Source organism: Pleuronectes platessa, chromosome 10, assembly GCF_947347685.1.
Source record: "Pleuronectes platessa chromosome 10, fPlePla1.1, whole genome shotgun sequence".
Classification (NCBI taxonomy): Eukaryota; Metazoa; Chordata; class Actinopteri; order Pleuronectiformes; family Pleuronectidae; genus Pleuronectes; species Pleuronectes platessa.
Genome location: NC_070635.1, coordinates 12,848,410 through 12,863,901, shown reverse-complemented (window position 1 = coordinate 12,863,901; position 15,492 = coordinate 12,848,410). Strand labels below are relative to the sequence as shown.

Sequence of the window (15,492 nt, the reverse complement as noted above, 5' to 3'; positions counted from 1 at the left end):
AGAGCGAGGAGGAGGATCAATCACTTTGTTTCCTGTGGCAGAGCAAACTGCAGCGTGGCTTCGCATGGACTTAAACTTTTGGTGAACTTTGACCCGTGATATTCGCTGTGCGTGTTTGAATGACATGTCGACATGTTCCAGGTAATAATTTAGTTTCAGGCAGGGCAAACGCTTGATGTTTGATGTATTCTTGTACTTATTATTATTTTAATATTTTATTGTACAGCACTTTGATCAACTTACGGTTGGATGTTTTAAATGTGTTTTATAAATAAACTTGATTCATTCACGAAGTCATAAAGTACTGATCAGTTTAGCACAGTGCTATGACAGTCATCATGGATTACATCAAGGTAAAACATGGAGATAACACGGAATCACAACCTGGATCAGCTGCTGTCTAAGACAATCAGAAAACTGTGGAGTTATGACTGATCATATACCCTCCAGTAAAGTCCTCATGTACTGTGGCTGAGACTGAATTATGTCCTAATGGTTTCAGGTTAAGCTTGTTACAGGTTTGACTATCTACAGGTCATTTACAAAGTACTTCCTGTTTCATCGAAATATCTGAAATGCCCCACCACAGACCAGATCCACCTTAACTAAACACTTCCTCATATTAACATAGTCTGAAGACCACAAGGGCAAAATTTGAAGTTTATCAAATTGTTAAACATGTTTCCTTGTAAACATTTCTTATAAGTAGGATGTCAAAAATTGCATGACTAATGATAATGATTTCCAAATGACAGATTTCCTGTCAGGTTGAGGGTTTGGCTCCAGGAGCCTGTTCAAAGGCTCAACGTAACAGACAAGTGTTTACCAAAGTTCATACATCTAGTACATATTTAAAACAGAGGGCTTGGATTCTCAATACTGCAGACAAGCCATTTCACCACATGCACAGCCCATAATGTAGGTCTGACAGCAGCCCCCAGTGGACAAACACGGACCATGCTACAGAAAGTGATGATCGAAGATCTTTCTCATGCTCTCATGTTACAGCTCTGGCTTGTAGAAGTGTTGGTATTTTCTTGAACATGTTTATTTGAACATGTAAAAGGAAACATATCACAGTAAAATCACAACAGACAGAACCTCATGAAGACACAGTTGAGGGTTAAATGTGTAAATGTGTAATAATGAACACTGATTCCTCTCAGGGGCTGGTTACATATTAAACATGAGCTGGGACAATGTCATTTCTTGAAAATTTGTTTCGTAAAACCTCTGCCATTAGAAGATTTGGCAATGAGCAAGAAAATCTGTACGAGAAGAGACCCTGTGAGCGAGAGAAGAAAGATGACTTCTCCTTCTCTGCTGGAACTCTGTCTCCTCTCTCTTACATGGACAACAGCTGGGGTTCAGTCACCAGGTAATGACAAAGTGATTACTAACTATCACCAATGATTATGAAAAGGTTTTCTATTCAAACTGTTTTGATACATTTTATCTGTAGTTAATTTAGTGTCGGATATGGTTTGATAAATCCAGGCTTTAAGGGTCTGTTATCAATTCATATTTCAATACGGAAAATGGAAAATTGGAAAACAATTGATCTGATGAATGAAAAACAAAAAAATTGAAAATGTATTTAAATTTGTATCCTCTTTGACCTAACTTTCAAAACGTATACTGTAAAATGAATACACAGTTAAAATGATTGGATTCCAGATAGATTAACTATCAGCTGAGTTTACAGTATGTTGAGTGTCACTGGTATCACATACATAAATTTTTCAAACATGTAACCCTGGTTGAGGTAAATAATATTTTCCTCAGAGCTATAACTTGCACAAATAAATACTTCATTTCATCTTCTCCAACAGATCATCTGGTGATCTTCTCCTTCACTATGGACAGTATTTCTTTGCCATGTGGGATTTCCTCTATTAAATCCTATTCCTCTGTTAACTTGAGCATGGTTGGAGAGTTTGGTTGGGTCACTGAGGTGGTGAGAGCTGGAAGAGTGAGCGCTCCAAGCGTCCCCAGGTTGGGCCTGCTGCAGGACTGCTCTCTGGAGATCAACCGCCCTGGGCTCAACGATGCACGGCTTTACTCTTGTGACAGTGGAGCTCTAAGGTCAAGTGTTTCCCGTCTGATTCTCCAACGTAAGTGAGTTCCTTCTCCTGGTAGGTCAAACAATCCTTGTATTTGTTAAATCGCAATATCACAGTGGTGCCTTTTTTTTGTTTTCATTCAGCAGTTAGTGAGAGAACGGATCCTGCAGAGGAGATGCCAAGGGACTCAGAACGACGTTGTTAAAGCCTCCATCAGTCACACGACAACACGAACAGGTACTTATCTGTGCTCACGCCTAATGACAGATGGTGTAGAGGAAGTGTTCGCTGCACTGGCGGGGTCAGTGTCACTCTCCTGCAGCAGCACTTCCTCTCTCGTTGTCAGTGGCATTGTGAGGTGGGCAGTGGGTTGAAGACCCCTCACACACGATAGCTCACATGAAAAGGACCAATCAGAGGCCTTTCATTTGAAGAAAGACTCGTCACTGCTCATCAGTGAAGTGACGGCTCTGCATGCAGGAGACTACAAGTGATTAGAGGCCTCTGATGAGAAAAAGGTTTTAAACTATATCAGACTGCACACCCTCGATGGTGAGTATACCTCTCTTCAACTTAGAGGTGCAGTGTGTAGGATTCAGTGACCTCTAGTGGAGAAGTTGCACGTTGCAGCTGAATACCCTTTCCCCCACCCTTCTCTTCAAATCATGACAGAGAACCTGTGGCAGCCTTCAGTTGTTCTAAAAATTCAAAAGATGTTTAGTTTGTCCAGTCTGGGCCACTGTAAAAAACATGGCAGCCTCGGTAGGGAGGACCTGTTCCCGTTGTAAATATAAAGTATGTAAATATAGAGTGCCCATTCTGGGGTGAAGAAAACCCCAATTCGTACAATTTAGATGAAACACACTAGTGAAAACATCACAAGGATTATTTAAAATTCCCTTTCTGCCAATAGATTCCTTTCAGCTAAATCTTACAAACTGTAATTTTAAAATCAAGCCACGTTAACTGCCATTAAAACTTATTTATATTTATTCTTACTTGTATGTTTTGTGTTTACAGTTACTTCACAGTGCGGAGCAGAAGGACATATTCTCACCTTGACGTGTGTGCTTACCTGCACTGACACATGTGACAAAGACTTTAATTTAACCTGGTCTGGAAGAGGCCAAACTCTCCGGCAGAGTGGTTTGATAAACCGCGGTAACACTCTCATAAACACATTAATTCTCCCAGTTTGTTCTCCGAGCTCGGCTGAAATAAAATGCTCTGTGCACCGAGAGGGTGTTGTGATGGCAACAGAGGAGTGGGGCTCTGTCAGCTGTAAGCATGCGCAGTGATATCACAGCACTTTCCTGATTAAACCAACATGATGCTCCATTGTTTCTGAAACAGGGCTTAAATGATGATAATTCATTGTCCCCAGCTTTGCAGACGCCTGCAATGGTTAGTCCTTCCTCTGGGTCTTATGATGTGTGTAGCTGCTGGAGGAGTCTTCGTTAAGAGGAAGCGCAACAAGGATGCAGGTACTGATTCAGCTCGCGATAATGAGGATTCAAGAACCTTGACGTCAATGAACCATTACCTGGATGGTTAATGTTTTCCTTCATCTCTCTTTGCAGCACATGAACAGTCAACTATTGGAATGGTAAGAGGAAACTGAAGTTAGTAGAACGTCACTCAGTAGAGCAACCACATTTCACATTTGATCCAGACTTTTATCAGGATCTGCAAAAAATTTATCCCACACTCATAAATATCAGTCCCCTAAACATGCTAGATGACGATAACAAGAAAATAATGCTAAAAGCAGAGATTGCTGCAGATTCTTTTTGTCGAGCTGATATATCTTGATGTAAAAACTCTTCTCCAATTCCTCTTCACAGACTCACGTGTATGAGGATGTTAATAATGCGGAACTACAACAGAAAAAAGATCCAACTGAGAAGCAGCCACCAGCACTGAGTTTTTATGATTTATTACAAGCTGTGAACTGGATCCTTTTATTCTTTGTGTTTTTGTCCCTATTTTAACCTAAATGAATAAATTTCACACCCATCAATGAAATAAAAATCAAGTTTTCCAAAAATGTGTGACCATTTATCAACCTGCAGATATGAATTCAAATCGGATGAAGGGTTTTAATGAAAGATCATGTTTTTATTTCATTTAAAGTGAAATAGACGGTTACAAATGGGGAATATGAGCACAGTTACTCTTCTTTTCAACACAATAATACAGTTTTAGTTCAGGGCTTTAGCTCTTCTGACATAACTTCAAACTGCACTAACTACATAAACAGGTCCAACCTAAGGTGTTGATTTGTTTCTGTATCTGGGAAAGTGGAAAAACAGCAAAATCCAAACTCCCAAATACTGTATTTCTGAACTAAACTTTTCTCATATTTTTTGAAAACTTCTTGTTTTAGCCGATGTCACATATCTGTAGATTCAGCATCAATGTCCACATCCAGATTAGACAACAAGCAGGAACATCTTCTTTTCTTGAGCAGCTTTTAATAGTGAACTGCAATAAAGGAGAGAAAAGTTGTTAATGTGTCATTTGATCATGAAGAGAATTAAAGTATGCTTCTGTGATTTAATTTTAAATGTACCACTTACACGTCATCGGGGTTTCATTGTCGTATTGATGGTAGATACTGTTGACTCGTTGGTTTAAAGGATCTGGGAGATCAAATGAAAGGTCGTCAGTGGAGAGTTGAAAAAAGAAAGATGGTGGGGACAATGTCATTTCCTGAGGGGGGGGGGGGGGGGTAACAGTGACTGAGTCAAAACAGGAAATTAGAGAAACAAGGAGCTCACCATCTGAGCATGGCATTGTCTCATAAATGTAGTCGGACTGCATCAGTATCCCTGATCAACAACAAGAGAAAAAGCAGCCGTCAGGGAGACTTCACACTGCAGTCGTGTCAAAGCTGAAGCATGTGCACAGATCAGACCTGCTGCTGGTGAGCTCTGGGTTTGCTGTGGGAGTCTCTGGGTGTCACGGCAGCAGTAAATTAACACTCCTATCACTGCAGCAGCGACGACAATAAGGACTGAAGACACAACTGCGATAACTGTTCCCCCGCTCCCCTCCTGACCCTTCTCTGAGAGAGGTTCAGTTTTTGTCAGTGCTGAGGGAGACAGGAAGTGAATTAAAGAGATTAACTGACAAGATAAATACGGTATATATATAAAAAGTAAACAAACCTTGCTGAGTCTCTGCTGCAGTGACCGGAGACGGTGTGACCTCGACAGCATCTTCAGATTAATAAAGGACACAGAAAACGCACAGCTATGTATATTGTCATTTGTTGGTGTTAATGATGATGCCAAATATATTTGCTTGAGAAATTACCTTGGACTTGAATCTTCATGTCAAAGCAGCGTTGAGTTTGCTGGTCAGTGTAATTACATCTGTACCACCCGGTGTCACCTTCTCTCACAGACAGGATAACCAGTGATATGAGGTTCACTTGAACCCTATCAGAGGGGAGGGACAGAGGCTCACCTCCTTTTACCAAAAACCAGGAGATCTTCTGGGGTCTTGATGTTTCGGCCACTGGGCAATTCAGTTTGATGGGTGTGCTGGGTGTTGCCTTCAATGCTGGCAGGACTTTGCAGTCTGAAAGAGGAGAGATTATTGTTTTTATAAGTGAATCATTTGTGATTTATTTGCAACATAATGAAAATAAAACGTGTCATCTCACCTTTAACTACTAAAGATGTGTTTTTGACCAGCGTGCAGTCCCAGCCTTGGCACATTTCACAGCTGTAAAGACCCTCATCAGATTTTTGTACATTTGTGAGAAGGAGAGACATCTGTCCTTCCTCATCCTCTTCCCACTTCACACGTTTGGCGACCTGGGACTTAGGAGGCCAGGTCAGGACATCTTCCATCCGACCAGTGTCTGCGGAAAGCTTCATCCACCTGAATCTGTAGCCGCTCTTTGGATCCGTCGTGATTGCTTTGACACAAGGGAGAGTTGCATCCTCTTCTCGAAAAGCCGTTACAGTCAATAGTGAGTCGGCTTTGAAGTGGTGACCCCACCCCCAAAGAAAAGATCACGTTTAGAGAAGCACATGGAGGAAATACTGTTTAGTGTATTTGAAAATGATCTGCTTTCAGTATCAGAAATATAAAACAGATTATCAAAGATTGTACAAGACATTTATCAAATATACATTTAACAATACTTTATACCTTTGTAGTTATCTAACTGTTATAGTATATACTGAATACTGCAAAAGGATTCTTGTCTACTGAGGAAAAGAAAGAAACCAGATTCCCTGATTAAATCTGATTAAGATTATTCATGGATCGACTCACCTCTGCAGTCTGATACCATCATGGCCAGACCTGACAACAAGAGACACTGTGGAGAAAACGCTGCCATTCTCCGTGCAAGTTCAGACAAGAGGCTGATATCCTCTGGATTTGCTGGGGTATCTGCTGGTGTTTTTTTTGTCTCCACCTATTTTCAGTTCTTTAGGTCGCACAAAAGTCTCATACGGAAACTACCTGCACAGTGAGATGTTCCTCTGTTGTCTCGTTTACGTGGCTAATAGCGCCACCATGTAGCCAGGACTAAGCGTTACATCAACTTGACCACTGGCTACTATAAAGTACATCTTATAAGTTGCCCATGGGCCTCATGGTTAAATGTGAGCAGGGAAAGTGTAAAGAGAAAGAGGAATTGACTCTGTGAAACCTTCCTCTATAACAAAAAATAACCTTTGGAGAAGAAAAAAAAAAGGCCTCCTTAACAAATTATTATTCAATTAATGTGTATTTAACTCTGATCTTTTTTTCTGACCTAATTAAAATTTCAACAGATCTTATATGAGCTTATACATTTGAATAAGTCCATCCTCAGCCATTACACAGTTTTTATCCTATCAGCAAGCATCTCTCAATGAAGTGTTACAACAGAGCTGTTTACTTCCTTATCTGGTCAAATTCAGACTTACTGTGAACATTATCATAAGCCTCCCCATTTTGACCTCAATTGGCTGTAACCTTAAATACGACGTAGGAACCTCACTTATGCAAACCGAAACTTTGTCACTTCACTTCCTCTTCTGGCTCCATTTACAAAAGCACCATCGAAAGGCTTTCTCTGTCTCAGTGGAGTTTCCACAGTCTCTCAGCTCGGTGCACAGCAATGGACAGCAGGGTTCAAGGTTAGTCAGACCTTTTCCCACTCTGTGTTTGTTTGTCATTTTTATGATCTTGAAATTCTTTAATTTTGCAAGTGCAGTTAAAACAATAGTAATTTGTTTATTTCTTGAATGGACGATTTGTTGGTTTCTCACAGGTGGTAAAGCATTTGGCGTCCTCAAGTCTCAACAGGAAGAAAAACTGACCTCTACAAATGAGGTGTGTTGAACTGAAAGTTACCATGTTAGTAATAAAGTCCCCAAGTTAAAGAAGTTAAGTAAATGTTTTCCCTTGTGTTCCTCCAGGCCTTTCTTTCAGATCCCCAATATGCAGAAGAGGAAGAACTTGCCTCAAAGCTTGAAATGTTCAAAAGTGAGTATTTAAGGGCCACTAATCTATATTCCAATGTTTCCTTTCCCACCGGGATGTTTTATATTATGGTTCATGTATTTTGTATATTGTATGTATGTATCGAACACAACATTTTTTCCAATGTTTGCCTATAAAATGTTGGGTCGCAGGTAGTAAACAAATTGACTATGGGACTTAAGCATTCACAGAGGATTTCTGTTCAGTGTTTTATTTTGTGTCCGGTCAGGTTTCTTTTGAATAAGATTGTGTTTTCTTGTATTACAGAAAAATACATGGAGTTTGATATGAATGACAAAGGAGAAATAGGTAAGAATGCAACGGTGCAATTTTTTTTTTGACATCAAGTAGCATCTGCTCACAGTTGTGGCCCAGAATAAATGTCTCTTCACAGAATATGTGTTTGTATAAATCTGTAATAATCAGTATAGTCATTTCACAGATATAATGGGGTTAAAACGAATGTTGGAAAAAATGGGTCTGGCAAAGACTCACCTGGAGCTTAAAAAGATGATGTCAGAGGTGGTTGGAGGGACGTCGAAAGAGACTTTTGGCTACAATGACTTCCTGAACATGATGCTGGGAAAAAGAAATGCAATACTAAAACTGTGAGTATAAAACGGAGAGTGGCTGAAAACCCAAAGTTGTGTAACCGGAGGTTTAGTTCTGTTCCCAAATTGCGAAAATAAAGCTGTGTTTTGAAAATTCTGAAATTCATATGACGTAATTGGTTAGGTTGATTTCCTTTAGTCTGTTCAAATTAGAAATGTGTTAACAAGTTCAACTAGTGTCTCAGTCTTTAAACATGAAAGTATCCTAATGAAGTACAGTATTTAAGATGTCTGACAGTTTTTCTGAATCAAAAGCTGTCAAAACTTTACAACAATACATTTTCAAGCAGCTGACTTGTCTTTTTCTACATTTAAGGATCTTAGCATTTGAATGCATGGGGAAGGAACAGGAGCAGAAAGATGTTGGACCACCTAGCCGCAAAAAAATCTCAGATCTGCCCTGAACATGCTCGCCATCCTAAACTGGAATCAGTCTCATTGATACTTTTTTTTATGGTAACTCCTTAATGCTTTCAAATTCCTGTCAATAGAGGGAAATCTGAAAATGTTGATTAAATAATTGAATTTACAAAAAAATATTTGTGCATTCTGTGTTGTGTGATTATGACAAAAGCTGTAATGCTACAGAAACATTCTGTACCTTCAACAAAGTGATAAGTTAACATAACAATATGAATGTATGTTGTATTTTTATTTGCTCTCCTTTTGCTTTACATATTTTTGTGATGAAATGTTATTGGAAAAATAACCACATCTTTCAATAAATACATACAATAAAAGAGGAAACTGTTGAACTTATTATTTTAAAAAGACATTAAATAAAGGGAAAAAAATCGCAATTTCTATTTCAAATAGTTGATTTAAACTAATTGAAATAGAAATAAAAGAAGTGACAATAAATATATTAAGGTTTTTATTCGGTGGTTTTATTCCTGTTCCTATGGCTTTATTTTGAAAAGTCCGGATGACCGGAAGCCGCGTTTGTCTTCCGGTGAACGAGGTCATAGGAAACGAGCTGTAAAGTTTATGTTTATTAATCTAGAGAAGGTGAGTAAAGTGATTTAATACGAACAGCGGCTTACACACAACAGAGAGGACTCCTTTATACATGCTGCTCTTAGAATAAATTATTTCCACACAGTCTGCTGGACGTTTTTCCTTTTAGTTAATCCCTGCTAGCAAACAAGCTAGCGTGTAAATCCAGAGCTAACACAAGCAGCAGATCACACACACATTCAAAGGTACATTTAAGATTATACACGAGTCACATCACATAGTTAATAAGCAACTGTTTAGCTTGTAGCTCATATTGTGTAAATATAATGTTGAACCCGTGCTTTTAACGTTGACAGCGCTAGACTCATTTCGTTTAGCCTCGAGCTAACCGCTGTGTTTCGGTCCGTGAGCAGGATGAGCAGCTCAGAGGAGGTGTCCTGGATCTCCTGGTTCTGTGGACTGAGGGGGAATGAGTTCTTCTGTGAGGTCAGTTTTCTGGATGCATGTCAATCTTAAAACCTCCTCTTCCTCCCTTCAGGCTGCGACAGCTCAGCAGCACGAAGCCAATCCTACATGTCAAACACAAGGAGTTCACTGTGCTGTGTGTGGAGCTGCAACAAGCAACCACTAAAATACTTATTTAATAGTAAAGACAAACTGTCAATCAATAAATTAATCTGAAACTTAAAGAACGTTTAAAAGACAGAAGACTGCTTTATGAATCGTTAAACTGAGTTTAGTCGGTGGCCATAGTCTCCTGATGTGAACATTTCTAATAATCAGTGGGTGAATCATAAATATGATGAATCAAAACCCCAAATTATATAAAAATGCAATTTAAGTCTGCAATGAAGAGTGGGTGAAAATGTCCCATTCAAAACCATAACAATTCTTATCTGGCTTCAAATATCATAGTAAGAACTTACTGATTAACTTACATGTAAATGGAAAAATAACTCCTTATTTTCTATTTTTAGCTAGTTTCATTTTCACAACACAGCACATTCTTCCCCCCCCCCCCCCCCCCCACCAAAAAAAAAAAAAATCACATCCCCTTTCAGTTTTTACTTTGGTCCAGAGGAAACACATTTAATATCAGATGTATCTTGTGATAAAAATGAGAAATGGGTACTCCGGGACTTCCTGTGTAACACATTTCATTTCCTTCCCTTGAACAAATGCATGTTTCACAAATTAGCGATAATGTAATAACTACCACTCGGTAGTCGTACATAGGGACTTACAACTGCTATTTGCTGCTAATCTTTCCCACTGAAGCACACAGAGCCAGACTCACAGAGCACCTTAATGAGAAATGTTAAAGGAACACTTAGAATAACGATACTAGGAACAGTGGAGTTTGTTGGCATCAGTGTGAGCCACAGTTCGAACTCTAATTTTAACCCCATGCTTTCTTTATTGGCAGTATCAAAGTAATCCAGTTAAACTCTTATGTAATGTTTCCAAACCAGTGTGCCGTGACAATGTGCTGGTGCCAGACTAATTAATGCAATTAACTGCCATCCACGGTCTCCCACTGCTGCGTTACAGGTCGACGAGGACTACATACAGGACAAATTCAACCTGACAGGTTTGAATGAGCAGGTGCCTCACTATCGTCAGGCTCTGGACATGATTCTCGATTTGGAGCCAGGTGAGAGGCCATTAAGGAAGTTGTCATGTAAAATTAGACAAAGCGGTGGGAAGAGATTTAATTGCCTGAGTTTCTTCTAACTGACAGATGAGGAACTCGAAGACAACCCGAACCAGAGCGACCTGATAGAGCAGGCTGCAGAGATGCTCTACGGGCTTATACATGCACGTTACATCCTCACAAACCGAGGCATCGCACAAATGGTGGGCTGCTGCTTCACTTACTCATCTAATTTCAAATCCTTACGTCATGAAAGCACTGATTTCTAAATGTATTGCTCTCTGTAGTTGGAAAAGTATCAGCAAGGGGACTTTGGCTATTGCCCCAGAGTCTATTGTGAGAATCAGCCCATGCTTCCTATTGGTAAGTCGGACTTTTCCTCAGCCTTCACAATAAATATATGCAAGAACCATGCTGCAAGTAGATTTGTGACTAAGACTAAGTGTCGTCATCTATCTCCTGTCTGGTGTAGGTTTGTCAGACATCCCAGGAGAAGCGATGGTGAAGCTTTATTGCCCAAAGTGCATGGACGTGTACACCCCGAAATCCTCCAGACATCACCACACAGATGGAGCCTACTTTGGAACAGGGTTCCCCCACATGCTGTTCATGGTGCACCCAGAGTATCGTTCAAAGCGACCAGCCAACCAGTTTGTGCCAAGGTCTGTTGACTTGACACTTCTGGTCACTTATTATTAATGATGATATTGCACATTGACTAAGATCTTCTGTCACACGCTATACGAATATGTTTTCATCAGTTTAATGTAGTGATAATGATCGAAAGGCAGAACCTGCACCAGATATTTATTCATTCAAATAATGTGGACTGTTTACTGACTGTTATAAGTACTAAGAAATCTCTCTGTGTCCAGGAAGTGATCATATTTTTGTTTTTTTCAGGCTTTACGGTTTCAAGATTCACCCAATGGCTTATCAACTTCAACTTCAGGCTGCATCAAGTTTCAAGAGCCCAGTCAAGACAATTCGCTAGAGCTCCGCTTTGACAAAGATGGTGGACTCAAGGACTTTGTCGTTTACTACTCCTTTGGAGCAATAGATTATATACTCCTAATAAATGCCCATACAGTTCTCCAAACTCGCATCTGTCAATACACATTTTCACAGTTTTTTCAACAAGTTTTTCTGTATTGAACATGTAATTATTCCTAAAGGATCAATCTCTTCATTGATTTTTCAACTGATGTCAATTTATCTTTTCAGATTTGAAGGTTTGTTTTAAGCAGAAGTTGTTTTAAGTGAAGGCTGCACTTTGCTGCTTTGTGGTTGATTGAATGTAACAGGAAATGTCACCAACTCCCCCCTGATAGCTTTCAATACTTAAAAGTTATTATTAAAATGCGTAAAAATCATATTCACTTGTACTGCAGAGCTAATATTGGAATGTGCTTGAGATTGTATTCTATTAATTGCAAAGTGTATGCATAAGGTGATATTTCTAAGAAAATATGGAAACCAAATGGAGTAAGAGCTCATTTTTAAATGGACCTAAGTTTGATTTCACTTTTGTTTTGACGCTGTGTTTGCTCTAGATTCTTAGGCTTATTTGTAGTTTCATCCTGTTTACATTGCATTCGAGACACATCCACTATGAGAAAAGTAAATGGCATTAAATATTTATCCCTTACCAAGATCTCATTCACATGTGCTTCACACATACACAGCCCACCGGAATGCAAAGTAATGCATATTTTATTTTTTTTCATAAAAAGACGGATAAGTCACAAAGCAACAATATTTTCCATCGTCTAAAAACTAATTTTCTTCAAGTGGAATTCTACAATTTCTTCCAGGGGAGTTTGCTGTTGTTCTTGTAACTACAATAACTCCTTTTTTGGTTTAAAAAAAAAGTTTGCTAACAAACATTCTATCTAAAAAGGGATCGTATATTTTTTAAGTATTTCCACCTCTATGGAAAGATCCAGGATAACAGCAAGTGAGAGAGCAAATCTACTACGAGTATATGGTAAAAAGGCTTTTACAAACTTGGTTGATAATGAATGGAATATTTAACATTGTGACATCTTCAGTGGAAACCAGCTTGTGTTGAAACATCACAGTACATCAACTCACATGAAACATTTCCTACTTTACAAATAAATTACTGTATAGTAGAACATGTAAAAAATACAACTTGTGCTCCTATGAGAGAAAAGCCACATATACAGGGACAGCTGCCTTCACCTCTTATACATGTGTTTACCGTGAAAGACAAGCTTTTATATGAATTGACCTCACTCAGCTGAACATAAATGTACATGTAGGTAGGGTAACAGGGATGGATATACATATATGGACATTCCACATACAGTCATGGAGGTCTGTAGTCTTACAAAGAATATCAAAACCTGAGATAAACAGACTTTTTTTTGTTTTTAAATCAACCAAATATATTGAAAGCAGTTATGACTTCTATGCTACCTAATAAAACATGGCTGTGGGAAGCACTCCATTGTCACACGTAAATTGTGAAAAGGTTTGAGAAACTTGGTGGACTACAAGAGGAAACGAATAAGAATGATTCAGGGCGTCAGGCAAGACTTAAGATTCGGTAAACAGCACATTGGCAACCTACAATTTCATGAGAAGATGGATATGAATAACTTAAAAACCTCAATTTGTACAAATACTATAAAAGCATCAATTCTATAAAATAGAGAAATATTTCAAAATAGATCAATTTGTAATTCAAACTTTACAATGACGTGTAGGCTACCATTTCCTTCGCTGGTTTGGAAAAAGAAAAGATTTTAGGTTTTTGTTTTTGTACCTGAGCAGTGAACAAAGCGAGCAAACTGTCCAAAGCACAGAATATCTTTGTTCACATATTAATGTGAGGTATGTCATTTCATAAAAAAGAAAGAAAAAGGTCTCTCCTGAATTAAATAGACCCGCAAACAACAAGAGTTACCTTGAATGTAGTCTTAACGTTCTCTCACAGCACCAAGGGGATAAATGCTGAAAACTGTGTCTAAACTAGCATGGCAACAGTGCGTTTGTATAAAATTAACAATTTAAAAACAACTAGGAAATTAAAAGCATTTAAAAGCAAACATAACTGAGATCACATAACTGAAAATGCTGTCTTTCAACCAATAGAAGTGTATTTGCTAAGCGTATTTTTCGAACATCAGGATAAGCATTTAACAAGAACTGAACACCTGTGCTGCCGCTGTCTACCTACAATGAACATTCCGACTGAAAAACAAAAAAGATTCGACAAACATTTCGTCTACTCAAGTTATTAGATTTAGTTGCAGATGTGTGAAATATTTCTTTTGGGGTATTTGTGTGCGTAGATAGAGCTGGTCAGTTGGTGCCGATCACGGGGTGGCGGACGTGGAGGGTCCAGGAAATAAATGAAAGTGGTGATTCAGTTACAATGCTGATGCTCCGCCATGTTTCTTCTGCAAGACGGGAAAAGTCAAAAGGGTCATCGTCATCATCATCATCATCATTAGAAAGTTAAACACTTTGCTGTCAAGAGTTAGATGAGAAGATCATGACTACATCTCATGTCCTTTAAATATAAAGCTACAGCTAGCAGCAGATTAGTTTAGCTTAGCATAGGGGCTCCACAAAGTCATTGCTCCCAGCTATAGACAAAGACAAAGATGGCCGACATGACAGCTCCCAAAGGTGAAGCCAATATATATATATATAAATATGTTTAGGTTTAGTGCACAGCCAAAACATAAACATCAAATTGTCCATTTAATTTTTTATGTTAAACAATTAAGATATATATAACACATTGATGAGCTTAAGAGGCAATGTTTTGCCTATATTTATGCTAAGCTAAGCTAGCCATGTTCAGGATCTGCCCGGTACTGTTTTTGTGTCCTAGGTGGAAGGTGTGTACCTTATTCTGGTCAATGTCAGAGTCTCCAGTTATGACGATCCTCTTCTCCACACGAGTCTCTGAGGATCCACCTTTCACTACCTGGTAGAGGGAAGAACAAATATGTAACCAAGATGCAAATAAAATGATATTCAACTGAAAAAGGCAAGAGCTGGATTATTGATTCTTGCCTTTGAGATGTGAGTGGTAGTGGTGGTGACTGTCGTGCCACTAGGGGTCTCTGAGGTCTGGGAGCTGGACACCGTTGTGCTGTCTTTGTCCTCGTCTGTCCCATCAACCTGAGGACAAACGGAAATGAAAAGGTGGACTGAATATCATTTTAGATTTTGTGACCCCTGAGCATCAGCCAGGGAAGTTTCTGTGCTGCCTCATGCTCAATGTGGAGCCCCTGGCCTGGTCCTCCCAGACCTGCTGAGACTCAGCTTGTGCTGCAATCTCCTCCATGCTATACAGCCGAGACAGATCTGGGCTGAGCAGGTGCTGGAGCCCCTACCTTTGAAGACTCATAGGTGAAGGTCTTGGTCGGGACGATAGGGACCTCTGTGGTGGAGATGCCGGTGGGTAAGGAGATGGAGGCAGCTGTGATGGTGACTGTCTGGGTCTGCACCAGAGGGGGCTGTGGATGGGAGCATAGCCCCATGAGTTGTTGTCTGTTTAACTGGAGAATTGGCAGCACACAGCAACCATTTTATCTCATTTTTCTCCTCACCAAATTTCATTTGATTAATATTTTTGGAAACAACAACCTTGTTAATCCTCTTCCCACCACCAGCTATCACAGAGGGGAAATAGGAAACGGAAAATATAAAGCCAGAAGTGGGTTTGTAAAGATGA

At 39.3% G+C, this 15,492-nt stretch overlaps 4 protein-coding genes across 10 annotated transcripts in view; 2 read left to right on the top strand and 2 right to left on the bottom strand.

Annotated features, from left to right (window-relative positions):
- Positions 1-4,160: 4,160 nt before the first annotated feature.
- Positions 4,161-8,287, bottom strand: LOC128448902 (protein turtle). Its single transcript, XM_053431762.1, has 8 exons — positions 6,354-8,287; positions 5,734-6,054; positions 5,382-5,648; positions 5,234-5,284; positions 4,981-5,157; positions 4,844-4,894; positions 4,643-4,705; positions 4,161-4,547 (listed from the first exon to the last, which is right to left on the bottom strand). The coding sequence occupies exons 1-8, from the start codon at positions 6,418-6,420 to the stop codon at positions 4,537-4,539; spliced, it is 1,008 nt and encodes a 335-aa protein (XP_053287737.1). The 5' UTR covers positions 6,421-8,287; the 3' UTR covers positions 4,161-4,536.
- Positions 7,050-8,911, top strand: LOC128448905 (allograft inflammatory factor 1). The gene is made up of 6 exons (XM_053431764.1): positions 7,050-7,207; positions 7,342-7,403; positions 7,490-7,556; positions 7,821-7,862; positions 7,996-8,161; positions 8,481-8,911. The coding sequence occupies exons 1-6, from the start codon at positions 7,189-7,191 to the stop codon at positions 8,566-8,568; spliced, it is 444 nt and encodes a 147-aa protein (XP_053287739.1). The 5' UTR covers positions 7,050-7,188; the 3' UTR covers positions 8,569-8,911.
- Positions 8,912-9,078: 167 nt separating this feature from the next.
- Positions 9,079-12,423, top strand: LOC128448903 (casein kinase II subunit beta). Its single transcript, XM_053431763.1, has 7 exons — positions 9,079-9,172; positions 9,535-9,607; positions 10,673-10,775; positions 10,863-10,978; positions 11,063-11,138; positions 11,248-11,437; positions 11,679-12,423. The coding sequence occupies exons 2-7, from the start codon at positions 9,536-9,538 to the stop codon at positions 11,767-11,769; spliced, it is 648 nt and encodes a 215-aa protein (XP_053287738.1). The 5' UTR covers positions 9,079-9,172; position 9,535; the 3' UTR covers positions 11,770-12,423.
- Positions 12,424-12,470: 47 nt separating this feature from the next.
- Positions 12,471-15,492, bottom strand: part of LOC128448899 (uncharacterized) — a 31,989-nt gene continuing 28,967 nt past the window's right edge. For 5 of the 7 annotated variants that reach the window (XM_053431751.1, XM_053431754.1, XM_053431756.1 and 2 more), the window contains 4 exons: positions 15,152-15,316; positions 14,829-14,936; positions 14,659-14,739; positions 12,471-14,203 (listed from right to left, as the gene is read on the bottom strand). In XM_053431751.1, coding sequence (XP_053287726.1) covers positions 14,174-14,203; positions 14,659-14,739; positions 14,829-14,936; positions 15,152-15,316 — 384 coding nt within the window. In that variant the 3' untranslated portion in view covers positions 12,471-14,173. The remainder of the gene's footprint in view (positions 14,204-14,658; positions 14,740-14,828; positions 14,937-15,151; positions 15,317-15,492) is intronic. The other 2 variants (XM_053431753.1, XM_053431757.1) reach the window with 1 other exon arrangement.

Bases quoted from the DNA above. Each gene is read 5' to 3' on its own strand.
- LOC128448902 (XM_053431762.1), bottom strand. From the start codon at position 6,420: ATGGCAGCGTTTTCTCCACAGTGTCTCTTGTTGTCAGGTCTGGCCATG. The intron at 6,055-6,353 runs GTGAGTCGATCC...ACCACTTCAAAG, and splicing joins GATGGTATCAGACTGCAGAG to CCGACTCACTATTGACTGTA. The intron at 5,285-5,381 runs GTAATTTCTCAA...ATTAATCTGAAG, and splicing joins CATGAAGATTCAAGTCCAAG to ATGCTGTCGAGGTCACACCG.
- LOC128448905 (XM_053431764.1), top strand. The intron at 7,863-7,995 runs GTAAGAATGCAA...GTCATTTCACAG, and splicing joins GAATGACAAAGGAGAAATAG to ATATAATGGGGTTAAAACGA. The intron at 8,162-8,480 runs GTGAGTATAAAA...TCTACATTTAAG, and splicing joins AGAAATGCAATACTAAAACT to GATCTTAGCATTTGAATGCA.
- LOC128448903 (XM_053431763.1), top strand. From the start codon at position 9,536: ATGAGCAGCTCAGAGGAGGTGTCCTGGATCTCCTGGTTCTGTGGACTG. The intron at 10,776-10,862 runs GTGAGAGGCCAT...TCTAACTGACAG, and splicing joins GATTCTCGATTTGGAGCCAG to ATGAGGAACTCGAAGACAAC. The intron at 10,979-11,062 runs GTGGGCTGCTGC...TGCTCTCTGTAG, and splicing joins ACCGAGGCATCGCACAAATG to TTGGAAAAGTATCAGCAAGG.